The sequence below is a fragment of the Alosa sapidissima genome, chromosome 5 (genome assembly GCF_018492685.1).
Source record: "Alosa sapidissima isolate fAloSap1 chromosome 5, fAloSap1.pri, whole genome shotgun sequence".
Lineage (NCBI taxonomy): Eukaryota > Metazoa > Chordata > Actinopteri > Clupeiformes > Clupeidae > Alosa > Alosa sapidissima.
The window spans coordinates 7,779,021-7,807,019 of record NC_055961.1 but is presented as its reverse complement, the minus strand read 5'-3'; the positions used below and the strand labels follow the sequence as shown (position 1 = coordinate 7,807,019).

The 27,999-nt window shown below is 41.1% G+C and overlaps 1 protein-coding gene and 1 long non-coding RNA gene across 2 annotated transcripts; both read right to left on the bottom strand.

Annotated features, from left to right (window-relative positions):
* Positions 1 to 27,988, bottom strand: LOC121710119. The gene is made up of 4 exons (XR_006032099.1): positions 27,525 to 27,988; positions 3,906 to 3,911; positions 1,047 to 1,053; positions 1 to 12 (listed from the first exon to the last, which is right to left on the bottom strand). It is a non-coding gene; the product is annotated as an uncharacterized LOC121710119 (long non-coding RNA).
* On the bottom strand, positions 7,170 to 11,884 carry nipal4 (NIPA like domain containing 4). Its single transcript, XM_042094040.1, has 6 exons — positions 11,657 to 11,884; positions 10,529 to 10,783; positions 9,863 to 9,919; positions 9,390 to 9,480; positions 8,872 to 9,032; positions 7,170 to 8,073 (listed from the first exon to the last, which is right to left on the bottom strand). Exons 1-6 carry the CDS (start codon positions 11,697 to 11,699, stop codon positions 7,472 to 7,474), a joined length of 1,209 nt encoding a protein of 402 aa, XP_041949974.1. The 5' UTR covers positions 11,700 to 11,884; the 3' UTR covers positions 7,170 to 7,471.
* Positions 27,989 to 27,999: the final 11 nt, after the last annotated feature.

Genomic DNA, 27,999 nt, shown 5'->3' with positions numbered 1-27,999 from the left:
AAGCACTGCCTACTGAACTTTCTCAAACCAATTAAATCACCTTAATTAAATTTATTCTTTCAAAGCAAATACTTCCTTTAGAGAGAGGAGATGAGAGGGAAAGTTATTTTAATTGATTAAGTACGGTATAGACAAAGGAAAACAACCCCTCTTGATGAAAAGAAAATCTGATGAATGCAGATTTCTTGTAGACAGGCACTTCAGGTATGTCACCAGGTCAGCATCACTATTAGTCTTTTGAAGGACTGAATCATGATCTATTTGTTTAATCAAATCACAACACCATTAGGGTAGCCTATAATAATAGAATCGAATATGTATACTTATTACACGGCTCTTCACAAGGCAAGTAGAACGCTCCATTGACTTGAATGGGATTTCCCAAAGTTCTAGCGGTCATTATTTCCGAGAAAAGGACCTCTGAAAAAAATAATGACCGCTGTCAATGGCAACGGAGTTTGTGCTTCTAATTCAGGTATTTCATATCACTACGCAAGGACTGGAACTTCATTCAAAAGTGAAAGCAGACGGTTGATCAGCTGTGTTCTAAAGAATGTTTGATTCAAATTCAGCGTGTGTTGTTGCGAACTATTTGTTTCTCAGCAAATGCCACGATGAACGGTAACAAATAGGCTAAGTCATATTGTGGGGAGTTTATTATTTCGTTTTGGCAAGTAGCCGTGTAATAAGCGGGATAATGTATAGAACGCCGGTCATTATTGGGAAAATAAGTCCCTTCAGGGCGGAACAAGAACCCTCCACTGCACGTCGGGGTCCGGTTCGCCCTGTCGGGACTTATTTTCCCAAAAATGACCGGCGTCAGATTAGACCGTTAGCTTATAGGAGAGATGCTAACGGTCTAATCTGATTCAATGAGCTGGAGCTAAAAGTGCTACTGTCAGACTCAGAGAACGGCTGGATGAACTGGAGAAAGGTAAAACTCAATTGTTTAACTCAAGGGGAGGTGGGAAACGAGTGTATTTCCCCAAATGGTTGAATATCCCTTTAAACTGCACCAGGGGGTCGTTTCTAGAAAAGTTAGCAACGACGTTGCTCAACCACCATGGTACGACGCAACTTGCGACTAAACAACGACACTGTTACACCTGTTTCCAGAAAGCATCGTACCTGTGTCGCAATTCGCTACCTCCGACGTTCGAACACCATAGTTCCAACAACGTTGTTGATGATGCAGCGATACATATCATTGGTGGAAACAGTGGCAACGTGTAATACCCCACCCCCTAGAAATGTTCTGTCACGGCCTATGTCGACATGTTTCTAATCTAAACCGAGTGATTAATGCTGGTATTGTCATTGGCATCAGCCAAAACCTAAACCTATTGCAAGCATATAAAACAGTTAACTTAAGCAGACCAATATGAGTCGTTATTTGTGTTAAATATCTATGTGTTGGAAAAAATATATAGCCTGGACAAATATCTGGGTATCCCATAGTTTATCAACTGTCTCGTGGCTTAACGGCAGCGTGTTGGTGCACTGCGCACTTGGCCGGAGTTCGCATCCTAGGTCTTCTTTTTATCTCTGAGTAGGCCTACGAGACACAACAATAGGTTTTGACCATACATATTTATGTATATAGTTACTCTACATCGAGAGTACAATAGATATACATCAGTCAAAAACAATTGAATCTACGTGTCACACTAGTTCACCTGCAGGTAGCGAGAAGCAAGAGGACAATCTCACATCATAAGAAAATCAAACCTACAACGTTGGGATAATAAGTCATCTGCTTTAGCCACTACACCATTTAACACTGCTGTTGTTAGGGACTGTGAAGATTATAATAGTAAAAGCAAGGCAATACTTTAATTAACATAAATAGCAAGAATGAGCCAAGTAGGGGAGCAGTGTCTTCATCAAAATTAAGCTACAGGATAGATTAATCATTGAGTCACGAAATAAACATCCACTTCGCAAATTTTGGTTAGGCGGTTGTGATTTTTGGTTAGGCGCTCCGGACACCAACAGGAACTACCAAGGAACCCCCAGAGTAGTTGTTTTGAGCTAGCATCCACTATTTTCACTATTTCAAGTGATGATTGAAGTGATGAGTGAAGTCTGTTGGTTTTCATGGTGCATTTTCACATTTCTTCTGTGACGGTAGTCATTCTGATACTGCATATGTTGGTAAAGTGTGCTATGAAATGAACACACCTAACTGTTGCTAATGCGAAGTCTACTAGTGGGGTTGACATTTAAAGGTGCTCTAAGCGATGCCACACGTTTTTTAGGCTAAAACATTTTGTCACTTACTGCAAATATCACCTAACCAACCGCTGGCTGTCTGTGTCCTGAATACACTGTAAAAAAACTTGATCTCTGTGGACCGCCCAGGCTCCAAAAACGACAACAAAAACAACCTGGGCAAACCTGAAGCCTGTTGCACAAAAGTAGGATCAAGACATCCAGGGGGGTATTCCATCAACCTCGCTAATGAAGGCGGCACTTAACAGAAATAGCCTGGCTTGAACTAGCGTAGACTTTAACTTAGGGCTGAAGCCGTTCCATTAACTCAAGTTACCGGCATCTTGGCCTCGTTTATTCAAGCGAGGTTTAGGTCAGCTTCATCTCTGCTCGTGCACAAGGTAGAAAAGTAGATTGACGAAAAGAGGATATATGTCGTAAAATTAAGACAATCCTAGACGATTTCTGTTCGATTTGCAAACATACATTTAAAACAACAATGCTAATGGTTTGAAATCAATTGCGAGTTTGATTGTCTTCACTCTTGAACAAAATGAGTGAATGAATCAATAGTATAAACTCAAGAACAACTTTGGCATATGGCTATTCAAAACTATCTATATGTTCTTAGATTAAAAGGGTTCACTCCATATTACTGTTTAGGTGTAGGTGGTCATAAAATAAACTAGTATCAACGTAATATAGCCTAAAGTGTTTTAAATATATTTATCTGAAATGCAATGGCTTTTGATTTGTCATTTAGGCCTAATATTTAATCTGTCTAGCATACAGTTGATTTCACATTCATGAACAATCGTCGACACATGAAGCAGTTTTAATTATTAGCTGCCTATAGGCCTACAGGCTACAGCATTATCCTTTGGCTTGCATCAGATAGTATAGCCCACAGGCAAAGCATAACTTTCACTGAACAGCCTACCAAATGTGCATGACCCTTTATCAACAGTAGGACATGTCTTTCATTAAAGAGTATACGAAATATGCCATTTTTAAGGTGATAAGCTATGTAGTCTAAATACTTTGTATGGGAAGTGAATCTGTGAACACGCAAGAATATAATTCCTTTCCAATGCTGTCTCGCTACGCGTTATACCATCACAGAACGTAAATGACACAGAGTAGCGAGATTCCTAGAACCACACGCATGTCAAGTGAAAACATTTTAAGTCGCATAAGCTTCAGAAATTCTTTGGAGCTAGTGAATGTGTAAATCCATGCTTGGTGACACTGTTGGGAAAAAAAATTCTTCTATTTTTGAAGTTGTAGGCTACAGGTGACGAAAGCACAGGTTGACGGAACCATCTTTTTGGACTCGTTTTCCGACTGATGGGTTTTTTTTGCAACACAGCTTAATTTAGCTTGAAAGTTAACCTGCTTCGGACCACGTTAGTTCTGTGGCATAAATTCCCATAGTTACCAAACTGGGATTAACGTTAACCTCACTAATGGAACAGAACTCTCACTAAAATTAGTGAGACATATCGAAATAAGCCAGGTTTGGCCTTTAGGGAGGTTGATGGAATACCCCCAGGATAAGTGACTGAGCTGAGCTCAATGAATCCAAAACAAGAGCGTCCAGGCTTAATTGGTTGCACAAAGACCAAGCCAGGATGAGCAGACACGGGTTCATCAAGCCAGGTGAAACCGATCCTGGATAAGTAGTGCGCGCTCACGGCTCCCTCAAATAGACCCCCGCCACCGATCACAGATTCACTGATGCACCATGGCAAGTAGAGCGGCTTCATTGCTTCTCTTTACGGTGTAAAGTAGGTAGCGATAGCCTTTTCAGAACAGCAACACCTCTGTTTAGGAGAATATTGCGACTAGTGTCGCGACCACAAGTGCGAGTATAAATGGTTACGGCACTCCCATGACGCCACATTGTCGCACTACAGGTCGGGAATGGCGAGTATGTAAAAGACATAATTAAAAAGAAAGAAAGGCAACACTGTCACAGTGAGAAAGCAAAGCTATCTTCCCTGATGACGACAGTGGTCGGCTGGTGAGGGACCAATATGTGTTAAATTAGTTAAATATGTCCTGCAGTGGCAGAGGAATTTGGATTATTCTTTCTCTGTGGCCCTAATATTCCGTCATTTTATTTATAGCCTCATAGTCTATGGGAAACTATAACTTATCTAATGATCGCAACATCATCCAAAATGATTGAAATTAATGATCACAAACGTTTAAATAATGACAGTGGGTCTAGTTATATGTGGTGAACAATGTGTAGTGGGCAGTAGAATAACTGTTGGTTTCCGTTTGTGGTGACAGCTGACTGAGATAAGGGATGAGATTAAATATATCCTGGAATTTAGCCTGGTCTGGAGCAGGCTAGCTCCACAGAATAAATCTCCATGGTAACTTATTCCATAACATATCCTACTGCCCCCTATCCCGCTTTTGTGCAACCGGATCACGGATAAATTGAGCCAGGATAACCAAGATATCCCGGCTTAATCCCTTATCCTAGTTTTGTGCAACGGGCCCCTAGCCCATAAAAACATAACAAACTGTTCCAGCAAATCACAGAAGAAATGCGCGTTTAGGACAGTTTCAATTGCACGGGAGCAGCACAGGAGGGAGGAGGAATGAAGTAGCGAGCTAGCCCTCTGTTTTGTTTGAAAGTCAACAGAAGTGACGTTACCCAGCATCGCTTAGAGCACCTTTAAGCTGGGGAGTGAAGTGAACATTACAATTTACAATAACATTTGCTTTTTGCATCTTTGATTGATTGGTAGAGAGTGTGCGCACTGAGAGCAGAGGTTCCCTCCCCTAACCTTAGTGTGTGACAAGTTGAGTGTAGCAGCCTCGACACCTGAAACGTAGTCATTATTAAATACACTTCAGACTGCATGATTTGTATCATTACCCCAGCATTGACACTCGAGAGACTGGGGTAATAATTATGCTTCTGTATAAGAATAGCTATCACAATCAATTCGTTCCTTAAACATGCCATTAATCATTGGATAGACTGGAGTGCTTAATTAGCTTCTCACTGCTCAGCTACAAATTGACAACCCCTCACATCTCAATTGCATTGCCAGTTCTGTTCATTCTTAAATTATTTTGAAATCATTTGTTCTCACTAGTTCAGAACTAGTTCTCACCGTTCTCCCCAAGAACCTGTTACATCCTCTGGACCACTATTTGACCCTCTCCTCTATGGATGGACCCTCTGGACCCAAACCCACCTCAGTGTCTGAAAGGTACAGCACTCACAAGCGATATCCAACGTAAGCTTCATTCAAGGTCAAACTATGAGGCCATAAAGGATGACTGAAGACAAAATGCCATATAATAGCGTTCATCTATGTACAAAAGTTCTCAAAGGCTTTTTTGTCAATGTTCATGTGTCATAGATCCAGTGCTGATTTGTTCAGTCAATGGACACATATTTGTATAGTATAATGGTTTTACATATTTGTATAGTATAATGGACACATATTTGTTTAGTATAATATTGTTGTCGCTGAGCAAGTTATACAGGGGGAATGGCATTATCCTCTAAAATCAAAGAGGGCCATCTTGTGGTTAGATATTGAACTGCAGCTTGGGTGCTATTCACACATGCCTGGCCTGACCTAGATTTGCCATTTACCCGCATAATAGGATATCAGGGAAAAGATTCACAAAATCTTTACATGTCTCACTGTGTTTTCCACTGATGTATAGATTTTATCATTGATCCATCTCCATATACTTGGAATTCTTTAGACTAGTTTTTGTGTAAGACAAAATGCATAACACCAGCATACTTGGTGGATGAGTACATAACTGCCTTTATACATACACAATAAACCTTCCCGGTGGCTGTATTTGGATAAATATGCTAAAATAGGCATGTAATGATATGCATGCATCTCGGGTGCTTTCCGGTATAATGAACCCTTGGTGAACACCCAGTGTAATAACTGTAATGAGGATCTCTGATGGTGTGCTTCTATTCTTGTGAGCAGGACCTCTACTCCTTCATCACTTTTAACCATGATCTCAACACACTCCCTGAGTTTTCCTCTCACAGCTTCATTTAGCCTTATGACGGGGCAAGGTATTTATGCTTGCAAAAACGCTACGATATTAAGAAAAGCTTTTAGCTCAAAGAAAATGGAAGGCAGTAAATAGCAGTAATGAATGCTGCGCTGGCTGCCTATACTGAAGTGTAATTACTCTTTGCCATTACAGTGTGTTGGAACATTTTAATTGCTTTCAAGTGCATGAAGAAGTGCCTCAGGCCACATACTGTCAGGGGGCACTTGAAGCCATGTACAATGGAGAAGGTGGACAGGTAAAAAAAGAGTGCATTAATGATGTTGAAGAGTCTGAAACACAGCGAAACTCTCGAAACACCTTCAGACTGGCCATCTCTTGCGTTTTTATGCACTTAACATCTTACTTTACTTTACCACGCTAGCACGCTGCTATGTTACATTATGGTGGTTAAAGTGGTTATCTTATTGTCTTCTTTAGAGTGCTTACCATAATGAGAAACACTGAGCACTTACATTCAGCCCTGCAACATCCTAATATCTGAATATTATTTTCTATCGGTGCCTTTTTGGTGTCATATACTGTTTCCAATGTATGGTGTCCTCTGTGTACTGATGGTGTATACTGTTTCCAATGTAAGGTATGTTACCTCTGTGTACTGATTGCTCATGAGAATTCAGCCCATAAATGACTTAAATATGCATCAATCCACCTCACACCTAATCCGCCCCTCTTTAAATTCCTCACCATCCCCGCCCTCATACTGAGACTGCTTAAAAGGGAAACAGCTGGAAGTGAATGAGTGCCCCCCAGTGGAAGATGAATGACACATGCAAAGTGCCAATTTATCTATGCACACATCAGTTCTTTACAAGAGTGGGAGAGCCTTGAGGATGAAAAGCCAGAGAGTTGGACTTTTGGCAGAAATAAATTCAAAATAATTCATAGAAAAATGTATTAGGAACTGTGGGTTGCTATTTACAGAGATACAGCTGATTCTTTAAGATTGTTGAAAGGGGGTCCATACCACCCACCATTTCACAATCTACTGCCAAATCGACTGGCAAACTTTAATTCTGCGTCACAGACTTAATTTCAGCAGTGGCCTGTTTCGCACAGCCTACTGCGTCATCTTGTTGAGTCATCGGCAGACGAAACGACAAAGTCACTAAGCAGACACTAAAATGGACTTTTTTAGAGAGGCTCATATATAAACACAGTGACATGTGTGTGCCGCAGCCTCTTAGCTAATGATAAACACTCGAGGACCCTCCTCTCTCATGGGCGGAAGACACTCGATGTTCTCGATGAGGATGTGCTTGTCCTCCCTCTTGGGCGTGCCCACCGGTTGGCACAGGCTACTCCGGAGCCCCATCAGCGTCACGGGCACGTCCTTGAACAGGTGCAGCATGCTCACGCCGAGCACGATGACCAAGAAGCCCCCTAGGGTGCCCACAATGTCCACGCCGGTCATGGCCCACCACTCTTTGAAGAGGACGATGGAGGTGGAGAGGACCACGGTGGTGAAGAACACGTAGTAAACAGGGTAGACCAGCAGCGTGTTGAAGGTGTCCAGCGACTTGTTCAGGTAGTTCACCTGCGTGACGACGGAGCCCACCAGCGTCAGGAGCAGGATCCAGGTGAGAGGGTTGCGCAGGACGGACGGGTCGGAGAAGACGGTGCGGATGGCGATGCCCAGGCCCTTGACCGAGGACACGGTGAAGGCTCCGAGCAGGGAGCAGATACTGATGTAGACCAGGATGTTGGAGGAGCCCCAGCGTGGGGACGCGTAGAACACAAGCACCACGCAGGCCACCAGCAGGATGGTGGCGTACACCAGAAAACCTGAGGGAGTGGACGCAATACTGTGGGAATGCTAAATAAGCCATTCAATATCATTTCTCATGATGTCCTTTAAATTACCTAATTAAACATAAGTCATGACCTCATTATATAACTACATTAATAGTCATGTTGGATATTACAAAAATATGTATTATCATTATTATTATTATTATTATCAGTAGTAGTGGTACTATTATATAGTATTCTTCTATTATTTGTACTGTTATATAGTATTTTTATGTATAATCGTAATACGTAGCTAAAAGAGCTATAGGAGTAGCTGATACAAGGGCAATAGTAGTAGAAGTAGTAGTAGCAGTAGTAGTAGTACTAGTAGTGTAAAAGTAGTAGTAGTAGCAGCAGCAGTAGTAGTAGTAGTAGTACTAGTAGTGTAAAAGTAGTAGTATAAATAATAGTAGTAGTAGTAGTAGTAGTAGTAGTAGTAGTAGTGTAAAAGTAGTAGTAGTAGCAGCAGCAGTAGTAGTAGTAGTACTAGTAGTGTAAAAGTAGTAGTATAAATAATAGTAGTAGTAGTAGTAGTAGTAGTAGTAGTAGTGTAAAAGTAGTAGTATAAATAATAGTGGTAATAGTAGTAGTACTAGTAGTGTAGAGGTAGTAGTAGTAGTAATTGTAGTAGTAGTAAGTAGTAGTAGTAGTAGCAGCATAGTAGTACTAGTAGTATAGAAGTAGTAGTAGTAGTAGTATAAATAGTAGTAGTAGTGGTAGTAGTAGCAGTATTAATAGCACTAGTAGTAGTATAATGTGGGATTGTAGTAGTCACTACTAATATGAACTCACCAGGGTCCAGTAATTTCTCTGTCATTTCCCTTAAGGTCGTCACCTCTTCCTCTTCTGGGGCATGGATAACCATTATGGTGCTGCCTAGTAGGCTGAGCAGACATCCCATCTTCCCCAGCAGGTTCATGGACTCCCCCAGCAGGTAGGAAGACAGAACAGCACTGGAAGTGCATTCATTTACGACAAAAACAAAAATGAACAGCAAATGATTGGCAATTCAACTATACATATCATCATTTGTCTTTCTTTTCTTCCAAAGTAAGGTAAAATGCATTTTCCTATTTCAGTTACAATATCAGTGTATTGTGAGGCATGAAACCATGTCGAGACTGGTCTTAAAAGCTTCTTGTCTTAAAAGCTTCTTTAATTCTAGCAGTCATTCATTCAACAGTACAGGAAGATTTCTGTTACGTTTTATACATTTTCTGTTTTCATGCTGACTTGCAGATGCCGAGTTTCACTTTATACAATCATCTGCTGAAATGTGTTAATGGTGCCAAGAGGTGCTGATCACCAACCTGATAAGAACACTCAGGGCTCCCAGTGGAGTGACCACAGTAGCGGCCGCGAACATGTATGCAGCAAAGTTAGCGACTTCACCTGCTCCCACTGAAAAGACACACACACATATATGCAATACTCACTCCAGAATGTAATACCATCTAATGATGACAGATACATGACACATCTTAACACACTACACTGTGCTATTACAATGGACCGTGGGCCAGTTTCCTGTACATTAAAGCCTAGTTCTGGAACTGGAGTTCAATGAAGATCTCCGCTGAATATTTCTTTTAATGTGGAACAAGGCTTAATCCATGTATGGGAAATTTACCTCTAATTAAAATGGCCAACGTGTATTATTGTATTGTACTGTATTGTATTGTATTTTTAATAATTGGAGGAAGGAACTAAGTGTATTATTGTATTGTACTGTATTGTATCTTTAATAATTATTTTATTTTAACCATCATCATTTGAAACTTACTTGTAAGGAGTCCACCCCACCAAACCCAGTCTTTCAGGTACCCATGTCCACCCTCACCTGTTTAAAGTAAAATAGTATGGTGTTTACTGAAGTGCTTTTTAAACTAGGCAAGGCATTAAGAACAACTTATGGGTTAAGGGGTAAGGGCTAAACAAATTAGAAGTTAAAGAACAACTGGTGGTGAGGGAACCAATGGTGGGTCTTGGAGGAGATGATACTCAGAGGTAATTGCCTTAGCAGCCAACCCTTGGGGCTGTGGTGGTATGAGAGCCCTGTCTTCCAAGAAAGAAGCAGGCAACTCCATGTCCCCTTTCTAGCCCCCTTTGTGATTTCAACAGATGCTCTTTAACTGAAGGCTAGCTACTTTACACAGGACCTTACATTACGCACTGTTCATAAAACATTCACATTACAATGTTCTACAATCAATACAATATATTTTACAATATTTTTACTGCAAACAAAATGTTCAAATGCCACCGTAATTGGATTGGATTTGAATTGGATTGATTTTCTATTAGATTTTCAATGTATTTGTCTCAATGGAGCAAATGGGGTATAAAGCAGTGAGACATTTGACACACACAACATGTTTCATATTAGAACTGTCATACAGTGAAACCATCAGAATCTTGAGAGATAAAAAGATGCTAAGATGTAACATACCTGCTCTTGTCTGTCCATTGCTGGCAAGACGCAGCAAAGCTTTCTTCTTCAGAATTACACTTCCTCCAATCAAGAAGGCCGATAGCACGGCAAGGCTCAGGCCAATCCAGAAGTTGTAGTTGCTCCATTTATCAGCGGAGAGTGCATCAGTTGTGGAGTTGCTGTTGTCATAAAGTGTGGCGTTGATTAAGGAAGTCTCTGTGTTTATTACACAGGTGGAAGTTCGAGCTGGACACAGTAACCTGACAGCAGTCACTACAAGAGGAACAAAGGAGACAAAGAGTGAAAACAGAGGATGAGTGAAACTTGTCGGTGGACATGCCTGGCAGAAGCTGAGCTGGGATAAAACGAATACATCTGAATGTCTGTCCGCGAACAAGATACCCCATAACCATTTTGGAGAACAGGAGTCAAGCAGTTCCCCATTGTGAGAACGGCACTTGGCTAGATATCTGTATTTGCACGCACAATTTCACCACAACACGTGTATGTTAATGTTTCCATAAATGTTATAATGATCAGTCAGATACAGTAGAATATATTGGTTTTGTTGAGTACACAGTATAAGACAATATATCTGTTGAAGATTTTTTTTTCTTCAGAAAATAAGGCATCATTATCAAGAGACACATGTTAGCAAGCAACACATTTTTACTAGAAGGCATGTCTCCAGCTGTGATAATACTCTTTGCTCCCTTGTTATAATTTTAAAACCAGTAATTGGATGAAACATCCCTACAGGATACAAACCCCCACACAGCCCCCACTATGTATGTCAGCAGTGTCATGAAATGTTTGCTGTGTCAATAAAGGTGTTTGAGCAGTGAGCAGCATTCACGAGTGCATAGGCACTTTGAACGCACCTGCACTTTGAACAAACTACAGCATTTCTATTACAACTACATCTGTTTCAGTGACAGGCTAACATTTTCAATTTCAAATGGGTTGACAAAAACTAGCACAAGAAAGGCATACAATTACAGATAGCTCTACTACATCACATACAGGTAATTAACGAGACTCATAATTCACCAAGTTCCTTTCTCAAACTTTATAGCCTATGTATGCTTCCCATACAATACCTAAACTACCTACGAAAAAAGCAACAGCGGTATTATTACTACTTACCATTTTGGCATATATCATCAGATAAATGTACATCTTGCATCATGTCGCCTATTGTCCGGAAAGATTTTTTGGCTATAAGACAACGTTGGTCATGGCCTGGCAATCTTCATGTGCTAGACCTACATTAATCCTCGGTTTCGGTTTCTGTAGATATTTCGGATGATATTTTATCAGTTCGTTGTCGATGTGATGAATGTTCCAAAATCAAGTGGCTTTCTCCTGGATGGGGTGAGCAGACAAACAACCTGCTCAGGTAGGCTACTTTGTCTGCCCCGCCCATGTGTGTCCTCATAGGTTCGGCTCATAATGTTACTGTCTATAGTCTCCTGGTTACTATTGGTTATGAATATGTCAGTGGTAGGGCCTATAGGCTACTTGAATCTTTAGCATTGCTACACTATCAGAAATGTATTAGGCTACCACGTTAGATTTTCGACAAAAAAGAATGGACACAGCACGATTTGGTTCACAGTATCTGTGCTGAGCGTCCACAGTTTTCTGCTCAGTTCCCGAGGGCGTGGCGGTTTACACATCAAACAAACATTTGTTTAGGGTGAACTGCGCGGCACACCCTAAATTGAAGAGGAATGAAAAGCCATTCATGTCTATACTGGTTGAATAGTGAGGGCCCGTTAGCCACAAACACGTCATATTATTTCATAATCTTGGAGTAGTTGTTGCTTTGTGGGAGACAACCCCCCCCACCCCCCACCCCCAAAAAAGAAAAAAAGAAAATGATACCAGGGTAGAGCATAGAATGGACATTAAATTATACAAAATATAATAATGTTGTTAATTTGGTCAGAGTGGATGATCTCAGGGGGAGATAAATATAAAAGGCAAGTATAATTGAGGATGTGGGTAACAATAACTGCAATGAAGACCACCACTTATGGCCTTCCACAGAGCTGTACAATTGCATTATGCAATTTTATTTCATTAAGTGCCATTATGAGTCAGACAGGTTTTCCGGCTTTTCAGGGGGCTTGACTGTGATGTTTCAGCTGTGAGGTGTCAGATGACTGGTGGTGTGCCAAGCTGGTTTGGTTGAGGCAAGTTCTCCACCGGGATGAACAGTGAAAGAAAAACAAACACACAGGGACTGAGAACTGGGAGATATGTAACCAGGTGACTAAAACAGGGCCTTTGTTAGCCATTCATTTCACAGCCATCCAACAATCCAAGGATGTTGACACGCAGAAGCTATTACATTGGAACCATTAAGGTATTGTGTTATTGTGTACTGTTCTGAGAAAAAGTAGGTTATATCAATTCTCAGAGTGAGTAAATGTAAGGTAGACCTAACTGTTTGTGGGTGGTGAAAAGGAACTGCCTGTAACTTCCTGTGCCACCCGGCAGGTTAATAGCCATCTTTCTCACAAATCCACACAGAGATAACCTGTACTCAGGCCATGTTTGAGAAACGTTTGCCCTTTGGGAAAGCAATCATCCATTTTGTTTGAAATGTCCTCATTTCAAATAGCCATATAACACAACAGCTGTAAATATCTTGTATTTTGTTTGAGAAAAATAGGCTACCATAAAATACGTAAACACACTGACTGGTTTGAAATTCTTTTATTGATAGAAAGAGTGCTTGCTTCCTCATTATGCCATTAATTATGCCATTTCCTATTATGTCCAGCAGATGGAGACATACACCTAGAAACTCAACATGCACTTTTTTTTCTGCCTCTGATTTCATACATTGTCACTGGCTCTCGTAAAAGACACCAGGGTGTAGTTAAAGTAATGATATAGATATTGTCACTAAAATTCAACCTTTAATATAGACTATTTACAGAAATATCCTCAAATACTAGATGTGAATCAAATTTTTGGTCATACTTACATTTATATTTAAAGACCTTGTGTAGCCTAACTATCAAACACCTACTCTTTGAATGCAGAAGATATGTATAGATTCTTGGCCTTTTTTAAACATCATCTGGAGGAGATGCTATTGGTGAACACAACACAAACGGTTAATTTCCCCACAAAGCAAGCATAGAAGTGCCAGTATTATTCATGCAACATCTTCATTTTCAGACTTCACTGCGTTTTCAGCAACACTGAACACTGATTCAAAGTTTTTTTGTGTGTAATATGGTAATAATCTCTTTTACTTTTGGGGTCAGCCTGAATTTTATTCAAAAAATTACACAGTGTCATTTTGAGGGATTACTTTGTTTTACTCTTTTCAATAATCTTCCTAAAGTCACAGTGGGTCGTATGTTTTGTTCATAGCTGTGACATTTAAAGCAGTCTGGAAGGACATCAGCACTGTCTGGGAGTCTCTGTTACAGCCTCTTCTCACAGTAAAAGAGGCTTTCTTCCCCACCCCCTATTCTGATAAATCTCCTCATGTGCACTATGGAGAAGCTCTCTGCTGGAGCTGAAGGACAACTTTATTGAACAAAGAACCTAGACTGGGTAGCCTGCCGTGCTCTTATTGATCAGAAACACAGAGCAGTCCAAACTCTTTCATTCCGTCTTGACTTCAGTGGTATCTGCTGAAGGTGTTATCCTAACCCTATTGTAGCCAGTCCCTCTCAGCCACCTTTCCAAATCAGCATGTATGGGCAAGTAAAAGATGACATGTCTATGGACACAGTCCTCACTTCAACTCATAACATTTTTATAATGATGTTATAGCAAAACATGCTATCAAAAAAATTACTTGATATATATATTTCAAGTCATTTTTTTGATAGCATATATATATGTATAGAGTTGAGCTCAAATACCATCAAGCACTCGCCAGAATTGCAGACCAAATGATTGCTAATGAAATCATTCACTCCATAATAAAAACACATATTTTATGTGATAGATATTTGATGTGGAAAAGAACATAAAACCCAAATCATTACCTTTTATGTCATGCCATTATTCATGCTCACACATCACTCCATTCATGTGATCCTGGCTGGTTAACAAACAGTGAGAACGAGGAAGAAGAGGAGATCCAGCTTCAGTCTCCAGCAACAGCAGCAGCAGTGGCAGTCTTGATCTCCACCATCAGACCCCCATGAGATTCAATGCTTGCACCTCTTACAAGAATATTCTTTCATGCGTCTACCTTGGATAAGCTTTACAGAATATTGGCATCAATCCATATGCCTAGAGGGGAGATCCTCGCGAATGTGCTAAGAAATCAAATATAAGCACTGAGGGGAATCATGACTGGTAATCAGGTTTTACATCACCACAAAGGAAGAAAATAGTAGCTTATTCCCACATCTACAGTAATACAAGACGATTTTAGAAAACAAGATTATACAAACACCAATGAGTTAAAAAAAAAAAAACTTGCTTGTGGAAATGGTTTCCGCCACGCAAATCATATATATTTATTTCAATGACATTGAGCCATTGCTCTCAGGTCTGTTAGTTTGCACACATTCTCCAATAGAAGTACGCGGCCCGCGGCCCGCAGCACGGTGTCAACATGGTGCCCAACAAGTCAACACCTCCAGTGCCAACATCAAAGCACAGACTACAGTAAGTGGCCTGAAGCCCAGCAGGCGACCAGGTGGGTATCAACTACCAGCCACCAGCGGCGCTGTGCGATGGAAACCCTGCCAAGTTGCTGAGGGCCTTTTGTGGACAGATCAACCAAAGCCACAGTCTTCGCTGAGCCCTGGGCTTGTCTGGTCTACAACCTTGACCTAGTGTTTGCCAACTGGGTCTTTGTGGACAGAGAATGGCAGGGGGTGGGAGTGAAGGTAAGTTCATGGATGCTAGAGAGGACACGGCTATTTTAATAGTCTGTGAGGAAGTTGGGGTACATTGATACTCTCTGTGGTGAAACTGAGTGATTAATTAAAAAGCATGGAAGAAACAGGAGAAGTCATACTGTGCGAAAGGTTCACTGACCAAGGCACTGCTGTTTGCTCTTGGGTGTCTCAGCGATTTCTTAGCATGGGCCTTGTTTCCTGGACAAGATGCATTTGCTTCAAAGCTCGAATCCTCGCCATCTCACTTCAGACATCTTCACCGAGCATAGCAACCTTAGGCGTAGTGGTGGTTATCTGGGCCTGCATGGAAATGAAGCTCCTCAGGCGAAGGGTGCATGCATCTGGAAGCCCCCATCCTCCCCAGATACACAGTGATTGAATTATTAAAGGGGGCATTTGGCATACATGCACTCCAGACACTGTATCCAAAAAGGCCCGAGTGAAGAATTATGGTGAATTGTTTTCTTGCATGTTTTATTCATGATGTATCTGGTAGGTCTAGGTCTTTTCCGTGCTGTTGACTATTTGTATGTGTATCACATTAAACTCTATATGATGTATATGACCAGAGTTCAGGGAGTCTTTATAGTGGTAGCTTTACTGGTATACCTCATTTCCAAAGAGTTTGTTGAGCTTAACCAAAGCACATCTGTTGGAACTGAGCCCCAAATTCACACTGGGTTTTCAACCCAACAGCAGTGTGTTTCATTTGCCAAAAATGGAATTAATCGGGGGATGAAACCATTTCTCTCCTTGTCTGATGTGCCATGTGTATAATTATTATTTGAGGGACTCCGTGTATAGTCTCTTTCCCAGCAGACAAGCAAACTCAGTATTAAGCCAACATTAATTTTGAATACGAGTATTATTAAATAAACAAAGCAGATCTTTGTATTTTGACTTGACAATTCAAGCCTACATTAGTGAGTCTGGTATCTATGGGACCAAATGTTATCTCTGTTGTCAAACTTATCTCTCTGTACCCTCTGCTGTCATGGGAGTGATAGCAGGGACATTTTCATTTAGCTTGGACCTTTTACTGTCATTTTCTTTTACCTACAATTGCAATGTCCCTCTGAAGTATGAAAGGTTTACACAAATGATTACTAAGTAGTTTTTAACTCAGTTGATGTGGGACTGCCTGGATTCCATGTGAACAGAGGTGGACAAAGTACACAATTCCTTTACTTAAGTGAAAGTTGCTAAGTCAGATTTTTACTTAAGTTGAAGTACAGAAGTACCTTTTTTAAAAATACTTAAGTATTCAGCAGTACAAGTATTTTTCCCTTTTGATCTATTGTAATGTAATGTTTATTTGGTTATTAATAGGGTATACATCCTTTGGTCAGTCATAGGACTTGAAGAAACCTTTAGGTCCTTACATCCGACAAAAACATTTGACCTATTTTCATAACTTTGCAACTGTTCAAATAGATAATTATATATATAATATATACAATAATATAATTGAAATCATTATTTATTCTCTGTTCACAAATCTAAAAACATGTTCACTGACAAATACAAAACCAGAAAACTCAATTATAAGTACATTATGTATCGCTTAATAATGTAGGGTAAAGCTATGTGGTGTGGAATTTCATTCCAATTTCAATGATCATGGAGGATAGTCTGGTTAACACCAGACCACTTCTCAAATCTTAATTGCTAACAGGTTCGTCTGGGTTCTCCCAGGCTACATGGAGGATGTTCTGATGAAGAATCTGTTGTCACCATCATTACCACAGCCAATTCAGCCAAGTTCAAATTGAACTATTGAAAAAATTGAAATGGACTGGTCTACAGCATTATTGCATTTAAAGAATCAAATGTGGTTAACAGTAACGAGTACTTCATGCTCATATTTCAAATGTAGTGGAGTCAAAAGTACATTATTTGCCTTTTAAATGTGGTGGAGTAAAAGTCACAAGTTTCCAAAAATATTAATACTCAAGTAAAGTACAGATACTTAAAAATCATACTTAAGTACAGTAATCAAGTAAATGTACTTAGTTACTGTCCACTTATATGCATGTGAGAAGGGTTGCCTTTTAACAAATCTTCATAGAGGTTATCAATCAGAGACACTTCTTACTACACTGCTCAAAAAAATTAAGGGAACACTGACAGTTTTCCACAATTGTTAAAACACATTTTTTGAAACCTTCCACCCTTTTCTCCATTCTCAAACTTCATTCACAGAATGTCTGACAGTTCTTGCAAAATAAAACACTCGCCTCAAAAGTTTTACTCATGCTCAGAACCAAACAGTGTCAGAGTACCGATCCAGTGTATGATTGAAGGGTTCCCTTAATTTTTTTGAGCAGTACTGCTCAAAATAAATTAGGGAACACTTACAGTTTTCCACAATTGTTAAAACACATTTTTTGAAACCTTCCACCCTTCTCTCCATTCTCAAACTACAATCACAGAATGTCTGACAGTTCTTGCAAAATAAAACACTTGCCTCAAAAGTTTTACTTTTTACTACCAGTGTATGATTGAAGTGTTCCCTTATTTTTTGGAGCAGTATATTTCCTGACATACAGCAGTACTGATGGGGTGCATGGTCATGTAATATGAAGTTGGTCTGCAGCAGCATGGCCATAGACCCCCTCTCTCTCGCTCTCTCTTGCTGCAACCCATTTGATTGTCCTCCTCCTCGCCAACCCTCTTCACCCCCACAGCGCTTCTATGGAATGAGAGCAACATGCTATTAGCAGCAAGTGTCAGCGAATGAGATAAGCAGGCTTCATCGCACAGTAAATACAGTGCTCATTTTCTATTTTTGAAATGCCCTTTGTTCATCGCATGTGTTAAATTAATTGCCATGATCACTCAAACTCAAGTCCTGCTTTAGACCTTTAATTCCAGTTGGCATGTGCACTGGGAGAAAAAACATGCTGGTGCTGACAGCTTTTAGGCTCGTTTTTGTCTGTGGCTTGGAAGACAGTACAGTTAGTAACAGCAGCAGCAGCAGCAGTGGTAGAGACATTAGCAGCGTAGTAATATAAGCAGTAGTCCTAACTAGATGTACCGCATAGCGGTACAAAATATGACCGCCGCTCAGTCCTGTACATCCGTTCCGCGAAAATAAATCACACTTCAATTTGTCTCCATATTTTACTCCATCCCCCACTCTTGAAACTTTTGTGTATGCTTGTTTGGCATGCCTGAGTGTGTGTGTGCGGCTGCACAGAAAGTAGCCTACTGGTGCTGAAAAGGTGAATAGATTGTAGAATAGCCAAAGAAGATGTAGCATTGTTATAAAACCTTTAAAATCTCTAAACAATCACAAGTAGGGCAGTTCATCACAGTTCATCCATTGCAACTGGATTGATGAAAGGTCACTTACACCTGTAGGCTACATTGTATTTGGGAAAAGCAAAAGGTATCAGCATAATGTTATTTATTTATTTATTTATTTATTTTTGTATGTATTTTTAAACAAAAACATCTCTGTCAGTTCCATGCCGTTTTCAACAGCTATCAAAAACAAAGGTCATTTTTGGACGGATGGATTTGTTGTGAATGTTTCTTCTTCTACATGAGATTTTAGTCATCTTTAGTTCATGTAATACTTTATTGTCAATGCACAAATTAAGTAACAGTAGGCCTAGTCTGAAACGTTATTGTTAATGCACAAATTAAGTAACAGTAGCCTAGTCTGAAACGAAATGCTGTTTTACATCTAACCAGTGGTGCAAATAACTGACATGTCCAAATGGGCCTTGATGAAATGCGTCGCTAGACTGTTCATACACATTTTAACGGGCCAAAGTTGAAGAGCTTTTGTCCGTTATTGTTAGTGCAAATATAGGCTGATTCATGTTCCCTTGCATTGTTTAACTGAGGTCCATGGCTAGTCTGGCTTTCATCAGACCAAGCTCAATCTTTTAAGAAATCAAAAAATAAATAGCGGGCAGATCAGGCTGGGTTCACCCAGCCTAGTCCATAGGCACCCGATATTGTTTAATTTTCCGATTGAGATATACACGCTCTGGCTATTCTAAATGCAAAAGGGAGTTATGACAAAACGGTAACTAACAAACTAGATCCTAATAGAAAGCTGTTAGCTTCCCTAAGCTACAGGTAGGATTATAAGGTAGGCCTATTTACAACATAAATTGTCAATAGGCTATGCTGGCGACACAAATAAAATCTCCTTTGGAAACCAATGGCTTACGCCTTACAGTATCAAGCGGACTTAAACTGTCATATCGTGGCGAAAAGTTGTAATAACATTCACGCAGCTCCATGAGTCAAGGAAAGCGCGAATGAAGTAGCCACTTCTAAATGGGACCCACTACACAGTAGCTTAAGGTGTTTTGCTAAAGCAGCCATAATGAAATGAAGGTGTCATTGTTTGGATACTTCACACACACGTGCTTTTTAATTTCACAGACTACAACTACCAAGCTGGAATCAAAGCACATCGATTCCCCTCTCACACCCTGCACGCACTTAAAACAAAATAAACAGGCGTCTCAGTCTCACGCATGTATAGGCAAAACTGTCTCAGACCGGTGTAACGTTGGTAAATCTTCCATTGCACAGAATGATTTTGTAGCACGTGCAATAAATGACAGTCGAAAGATACAAACAGTGCTGCTATCAATTTGCTTGGTATAACCGCATTTATAGTTTTCTACAAATGCAATAAATCAAATGCCTCCATCACTCAACCAACGCTAACGGTAACATTACCTAGGTCCTTATTGATATTACAAGATTAACGTACCTGCAGTAAAAACCAAGCATGTCCGATAAACATCCTGAGATTTATTTCGGCTTCAAGAAGAAATGGGAATTACACTTCATGTGAACATCGTCCTATCCTTATTAGATGTTCGCTGCGGTAAATTACAGTCCTTGTATGAAGCGTCCATTGTTTTTTCCAACCCACTTTTAACTTCCAACAAAATTACGTCTCACTGCAACGATGCGCCATCTAGTGGACAAACGACTACTTCTCGCCAATACTGAAAATGCAGCCATGATGATGATGATGAATATTTATTTTGGCTTTCTTTTAATCCTACTGAATTTGTAATTATGTATCGGCCGTTCTAATACCGATAGTATGTGGGTGCCTGTGTGTGTGCATGTGTATATGTGTGCACCGCCATTTACAGGCCAATGAGTGTACAGTCACTAAATGTACACATAACCTAATTTTTTTAGACCCCCCCATGGATGAAATTCTACGAAACTTATACCCCCGGAGAATGCCAGGTCAATCATACACATAAAATTTGGTGCAGTTCTGAACATCTGAAGATAGGGGCGATCTTAAAGCAGAATAATATTGCATTTTCATTTTTTACCGGGGGGGGGTGGGGGTGCAAATCACAAATGAGTGATTATGAGCCAGGTTGATGTGGGCCCTTGAGACCAACATACCATAAAAGATTCTTCATCCTCAGTGTCACGGTTCAGGTAGTTATTTAGGAAAAACTGTTTTTTTTTTGCGGTTCAGGGGGCCCAGCACAGGGGGGGAATTCTTGAATTGTGTGCATGTGTGCGTGTACAAATTTATGTTTATGTGTGTGGGTGTGTGTGTGTGTGTGTATGTGCGTGCTTGTGTGTTTGCCTGTGTATGTGTGTTTGTGCATGTGCATGCATGCGTACATATGTCTGCTGTGTGAGTATGTGTCATACGTATAATTACTGTAAATGTATGTGTGTGCGTGTGTATCTGTTTATGCACATGTGTGCACATGGAATGGGTTAACATGACCCCTGGAGGCAAACATATGGAAAAAATTGGTCATCCTAGGCCCTACAGTTCTCAAGATATTCACAGAGAAACTGTGTCTGCCCTACCCTCCTTTCGGGGGGTCCAGTCCAGCAGGGGGCTACAGATCAAAATGAAGAATGACGGTTCCATGCTATCCATGTGGGGGTACATGCCCACCAAGTTTTGTGTACCCCGGTCTTTCAGTGTTCCGGGAATCCTTGTTGGTGTACGTCACTAAATGTACACATAAATTATTTTATTGTAAGGCCCCCCATGAACGAAAGTACACAAAACTTGGCATGCATTCGGAGGGTGTCATAATGATCCTACACTTTTAATTTCGTGCAGTTTTGACCTTGTCAGCCAGAGATATTGTGATGAAAACACCTAATTTTTTGCTTTTTAATTTTTAACTAGGTGGCGCTATACATGAAATAAGTGGTAATGGGATGGGTTGACATGCCCCCTTAAGACCAACATACATAAAAAAGGTGGACCTCCTAGGCCCTACGGTTCTCGAGATATTCACAGAAAACTGTCTCCGGCCACCTACAGGCCAGTTGGTGTATAGTAACATAAATTAATTTATTGTGTGGCCCCCCATGAACGGAATTCCACAAAACTTGACGTGCATACAGAGGGTGTCATAATGATCCTACACTTCCAATTTCGTGCAGTTTTGACTATGTTAGGTCACAGATACCTTCAATTACAACACCTCATTTTTACTTTTTTGTGTTTAACTAGGTGGCGCTATACATGAAATGAGTGGTTATGGAATGGGTTGACATGGCCCCTTGAGATCAACATACAAAAAAAAAATGGTCCTCCCAAACCCTACGGTTTTCGAGATATTCACAGAAAACTGTGTCTGCCCTACCCTCCTTTCGGGGGGTCCAGTCCAGCGGGGGGGCTACAGATCAAAACGAAAAACGATGGTTCCATGCTATCCATGTGGGGTTACATGCCCACCAAGTTTCGTGTACCCCGGTCTTTCAGTGTCCCGGGAATCATTGACGGAAATTTGGGCATGCGAAAAAGAAAAAAAAAAAAAAATCTGACTAAACCTATATGACCGCCGCTTCGCTGCGCGGCAGTCATAATAATGTTGGACCTCAGAGCTGCTATTAAGAGCAGTATTCAAATTCAACCTGTGATAAACTGTAGTAGGTGCCAAGGGTTATAAATGTCCTTAGGTGAAAGTAAAGTTCCTCTGGTTGACATCATAAAATGAGCCCAAATATACCTTTTTCATAACCAGTGTGATGTTCTTCAGACACTTCTAACATTAGTATTGTTGGAGTGACTTCAGGCAGTCTTTGGAAGATGGTTGGTAGATATTTGAGCTCGACAGGCAATCAAATTACACCCCTCCCATGTTCCGTGGGATGTGTTGAGGTATGATTGGCTGGAATAGTACATGGCTTGGTTTCCAGATGTGTTTTAGTCATGTGCATAGTACCTAGGGCTGTGTAGGAAAACAGAAGATTTTGTTTTGTATGCAGTTAGAGGTCCATGAGGAGCAATTTGCAGGATTGAACAAAACTCTTTTGATTGTGCCAAATTTAATATGTGGAACATTTCACAATAAAATACGCCTGTGCTCCAAGCCCATGAAATGTTGCCCATGCTCTGTCAATTATTCTTTGATGAGGCACAGTCCTTTTAGATGATTCTTGGTTTTAAAAAAAATCCAACAAGGGTGTTTGTGATTGGCTTAGTTTGTATATTTTTTTACTAGAGTTAGAGAATAATCATGACAAAATACAATATTTGAATATATCAGCTTAGCGGAAAAATCATTCAAATTATTCAAGAGATACAGTCCATTAAAACCTTTGTCATATAATAGCATCCCTTGTGCTAAAATAAACGAAGACAGGAATTATAATAGCAACCAAGAGGTACCAAGGATTACCGTCAGTCTTCTTGTGCCATTACGATATCCTGTCACCTTTCATTCTGTTGTGTCAAGAGTTTCTAAAGGCCACAGGTCTTCCCCAGGATGCAATGCAAAAGGAATTATGAGGTCATTCAATACATAGTATTGTATGGATCTTTTCATACTCTGTCTCTGTATCACAATCACACGTGTAGTTCAGGGCCAACATCCTAGCATAGATTTTCTTCATAAGTCATGTGTATCTTGGAACCCCACCTAACTCTGCCAAGATCCTTTAATAGATCACAGTGCAATATAGACTATAGGCCCATGGTACATATAGGTGATGTTAAATTCATAATGTTGACCTGGCACCAGTTTTTCCATTTTGGCTCATTATAAAAAAAAACACATTAATAACATCTTAGACTCAGAACAGCCCTACTCTGATTTAGGCTCATTCTATGCATCCCCAAATACTGGAAATCAATGCTGTAGAATTTAAAGGGACACCAGGCAAGCTTGATGCTTTTTCTCTACGAAACTCCCCCTCGCTCGGTCTGAAGCTCTTTTCCTTTTCTTTACGTCTTCCGTCAAGGATTTTCGCTGCGTCTTCGCTGGCTCTGCCATTATACACACGTCTGCAACAATCGCTAGCGTTTCGTTAGTCTGCCTCTGTGCTGTATGCAGGATATAAACTGATCCTGCTTCGGTCGGCGGGTAGGATACACTGAACTTGCAAGTGGGATATTCTTCCTACAGGCAGTAGGGGCGGGCGAGAGAGTCTTCATTTGCCCTGTAATGAGTCATTTAACCATATACCGACTTACGAAGATGAGTAATCAACACGAAAACGTTGCCTGGTGTCCCTTTAATTTCTCAAAACTCACAGTCAGATTCTCTCTCTCTCTCTTTCTCTCTCTCACATACTCTACACACACACACACACACACACACACACAAACACACACACACACACACACACACACCAGAACACCTCTTAAACCAAAGGAATGAGAGCAACTTTGAAACGTAACATCTGCACATATGCAGTTTACCTTTCAGTGATGTGTATAGCCTTTTACAGCAGCAACAATGCAAAGCCCTTCACAGTCTTAATGTGTAATCTGCCTGCTCTACATGCAACTGTATAACACGCTCTGGCATTCTGCCATTTCCTGTTTTCTATTGTTGAGACCTCTACAGGCCTCTCCTTTGCCAGCTCTAGAATGTTCTCAAGCAACTGACAGCTCCAGTTACTGTGAGGGTCCTGGCAAGGAGCGTGTCACATAAAGCCTGACCGATGAGGATAAAAGCAACGGATTCTGCATCTGGCTGAACTGCTGTCTTCATCTGGCTGAGTTAGTGACGTCATCTACGGAGCTGCTCTTGAAGTGTCATGATGATGCTTTGATGGTGGAAAGGATTACGTCCTTCTCTTAGATGGCTGCTAAGAGTTAAATCATGACGGTGGAAGTTCAATCCCAAGTTTACCAGTATAACTAAGGGAAGTTGTTTAGGAGAGGAACAATTGCAAAACTGTCAGACAAACCCAATGATATGGAACACAAACACTTTATCGCTTCCTGTGAGCGGTTTCAGTGACAAACAGCACTCCAAGCAGATTTTTAAACAGCATCCTAGACTTTTGCTACAGCCGCACAACAGATTGCTATTGATCCCTCCATTGAATCCCCCATAGTTTATGCACAGTGTTAATGCCCCATTAGCTACTGTGGTGTCCAAAGTGCTCTTCAACACCTTCCACACCCATCCCAAGACTGCAGTAAATATCCACTGTAGGGAGAGTTGTTAGGCTACTGTAATAGTGTGCCCTGCTGAAAGTGGGCCCTGCTGTTTCTCTCTGTTGTTTCTGTGGTACGGATCCACACTGCGCTTACTTCACAGAACAGCACACACGCGTGTGCCATGTCAGTGGGAGGCGGGTGTACTCCCCCCACCATGCTGCCTCTCCTGCAGCTGTTGCTATGCAGCCATAATGGTGCCTTCGCCCCTATTCGGCTGTCATTAGTGTTATGAGAGCGGACGACCCACTGAGCTTTTAGTGCGCCTGTGTGTGTGTGTGTGTGTGTGTCAGAGAGAGAGAGAGAGAGAGAGAGAGAGAAAGAGAGTGAGTACTTGTTTATATTAAAAGCAAGTTCTCAAACTAACAAGAGTTTAGAGACTGGCAGGAGACAGATAGCCTACTAGTACAATCTAAACATTTAAACGGATTTAAACTTGAAGAACCCAGATGCTTTTGCTATTCAGCTCTTTTTGCTTTTTTATTGTGTAATATATAAATAAAAGATGGGGGGGGGGGCTAATGGAGAGAAAAATAATGTGACATACTGCAGGGTTTGCAGCAGAAAAGGTAGATTCTCAAGCTAGACACTAGGCAGCGGAATTGTATGGTTGGCATGGTAACAGATTTGAGAACTGCGAAATCGAGTGCCACGGATGTTTACGCTGTGAACAATGAAGTTCACAGCAAGCAGTTGACATACCGCAGAACCCCAATAGACCTATACCGCATAACCCCAATAGACCTCTGGTCTTCTGAGACCCCCCACCAGCACCGCACTGAGACACGTTGCCAAGGCCTCGACATCCTATCATAATTTGTACATCTTTAAGTCTGCTTCCAGGGCCTTAGCGTAGCTCACACAGCGTTCACCCTGGTCGTAATGAAGTAAGAACTCTTAATGAGCAAAACTGTCGAGAGTGGACATGCAATTAGGTACAAGGGGTTGGATAGTTGCCAGTCTGACTGAAGTGTATGAGCAGGGGCGTGGGGGTGAGAGATGCTGCTGTACTTCAAAGCTATCAGTGCAGAGATCCTTCACACAGTATGTGTGAACTGTCAGGTGAGATTCATACAGGCCTACAGGTTGTAAACAGAATTCATGAGTGAATGGTGTTACGAGGTGGGACAGCTACAGCTTTACACTCGTCAAGGAGTTAACTAAACTAAGGCCTAAGGTTTCAAAAAATGTGTTTTAACAATTGTGGAAAACTGTAAGTGTTTCCTTAATTTCTTTTAGCAGTATAGTTACCATTCATAAGCATTGATATGGAACAGTGATTAAACTTTCTTTTCTACTACATACATCTACTTCATGGGCAGCCGTGGCCCACCGGTTAGCACTCTGGACTTGTAACCGGAGGGTTGCCGGTTTGAGCCCCGACCGGTGGGCCGCGGCAGAAGTGCCCTTGAGCAAGGCACCTAACCCCTCACTGCTCCCCGAGCGCCGCCGTTGAAGCAGGCAGCTCACTGCGCCGGGATTAGTGTGTGCTTCTGTTCACTGTGTGCAGTGTGTTTCACTAATTCACCGATTGGGTTAAATGCAGAGACCAAAATTTCCCTCACGGGATCAAAAAAGTATATATACTTATACTATGCACATGTCCTGTTATTCAGCCACCCACCTGCAAATCAGAAAAGTAGTGATGTAGTACTCGAGTCCGGTCTCGAGACCGCTTTATGCTTTCTCGGACTCGTCTCGGACTTGTTCCTTCAAAGACTCGGTCTTGACTCGGTCTCGGCCCACAGTGGGAGGAGAAGGACTCGTATTTTCAGGCTGAGTCCTCGAAAATTACATCCCATGGTGCAATGGAAATTGGGTTGTGTAATGTTTGTGTGTGTTATGGGGAATAAAGTTTTAAAAGATACTGAATTCTAGTGTATTGTCAAAATGTTTAAAATTGGGAAATATTGGAAAATGTTATAAAGTAGCTAAGCCTACTAATTTAGACATACCACTAGACAATTTGTATGTCCTAACTAAAAAAAGTCAGGGTGGGCTTAACATGTTGATGACACAGTTGAAGCAGTTTAGAAAAATAGGCAGAAGATGATGCATGTGAAAGCATAGTCCATATTAAGACGTTACGACTGCTAAACAATTCCCAATCTAGCTTAGTCTGTAGGCCTAACTGTTGATTATTAACTAGGGTGATATTAATCATGAATATGAAAACTGACATGTTTTTATGATCTTGGTCTCGACTGTCTCGACTCCTAAAGGACTCGGTCTTGACTCGGACTTGCTTCCTCAAAGATTTGGTCTTGACTCGGACTCGACTGTGTTTGAAAACCAACGGAATCAACGGTCTCGACTCGACCCTTCAAAGACTCGTTCTTGACTCGGACTCGGCATAGGCGGTCTCGTCCCCAGAAAAGAGTATTTCTTCTCTCCTGTTGATAACATGATTTAACCACATGATTCCCAATACAAATTTCAAGTTTTTGCCTGAAATTGCACTGTGACTACTTACAAGTGCATTGTTTCCACCTCTTTTGGGGCCTACCATCAAATGTTTGACCTTAGAAGTTAGAAGGTAGGGTAGCACCAAAGGTGGGGGGGGGGGGGGGGGGGGGGGCATTTTGGATTAATTTTAATTGAGACATAGTAAGATTAATCTGACAATGTAAAGCACTATACAGATTGTACATGAAAAAAGTTGTCATTTTTGGATTCCCAAGAGTCAACGCTGGTGTGTAACATGTTGCGTTTTGTGTCCACTCTGGTGTCTATGGGGCTCCCGTAACACAGTAGAGATCGCTACTCCTATAGGTGTGGGTGCGCTTGTCTTCGGACTGTGAGGATTTCACAGGGTAAAAGAGGAGGTGTGCGTTTTGTGACTACTCTGGTGTCCAAAGGGATTCCCTTTAACACAGTTGAGATCGCTACTCCTGTTGGTGTTCATCTTCGGACTGTGATAATATCACAGGGTAAAAGAGGAAGTATCTTTCAGTGTGTGTGTCTGGTGCGGGGGCCCCTTTTCGATGGGTTTAGGCTGTACAAGAGGATTGACTTGATGGAGAGGCTCTCCCTATCTGAATCAAAATCCCTAATTTGGGGTTTGGGGGCTAAGGAAGGTGGACTACTTCAGAGTCACTTTCTATCTCTTAGTCGCTGTTCCCTATTCCCTTGGTTTGTACTTCAAAATGTGGTTAACTTCACTAAAAGAGGAAGCT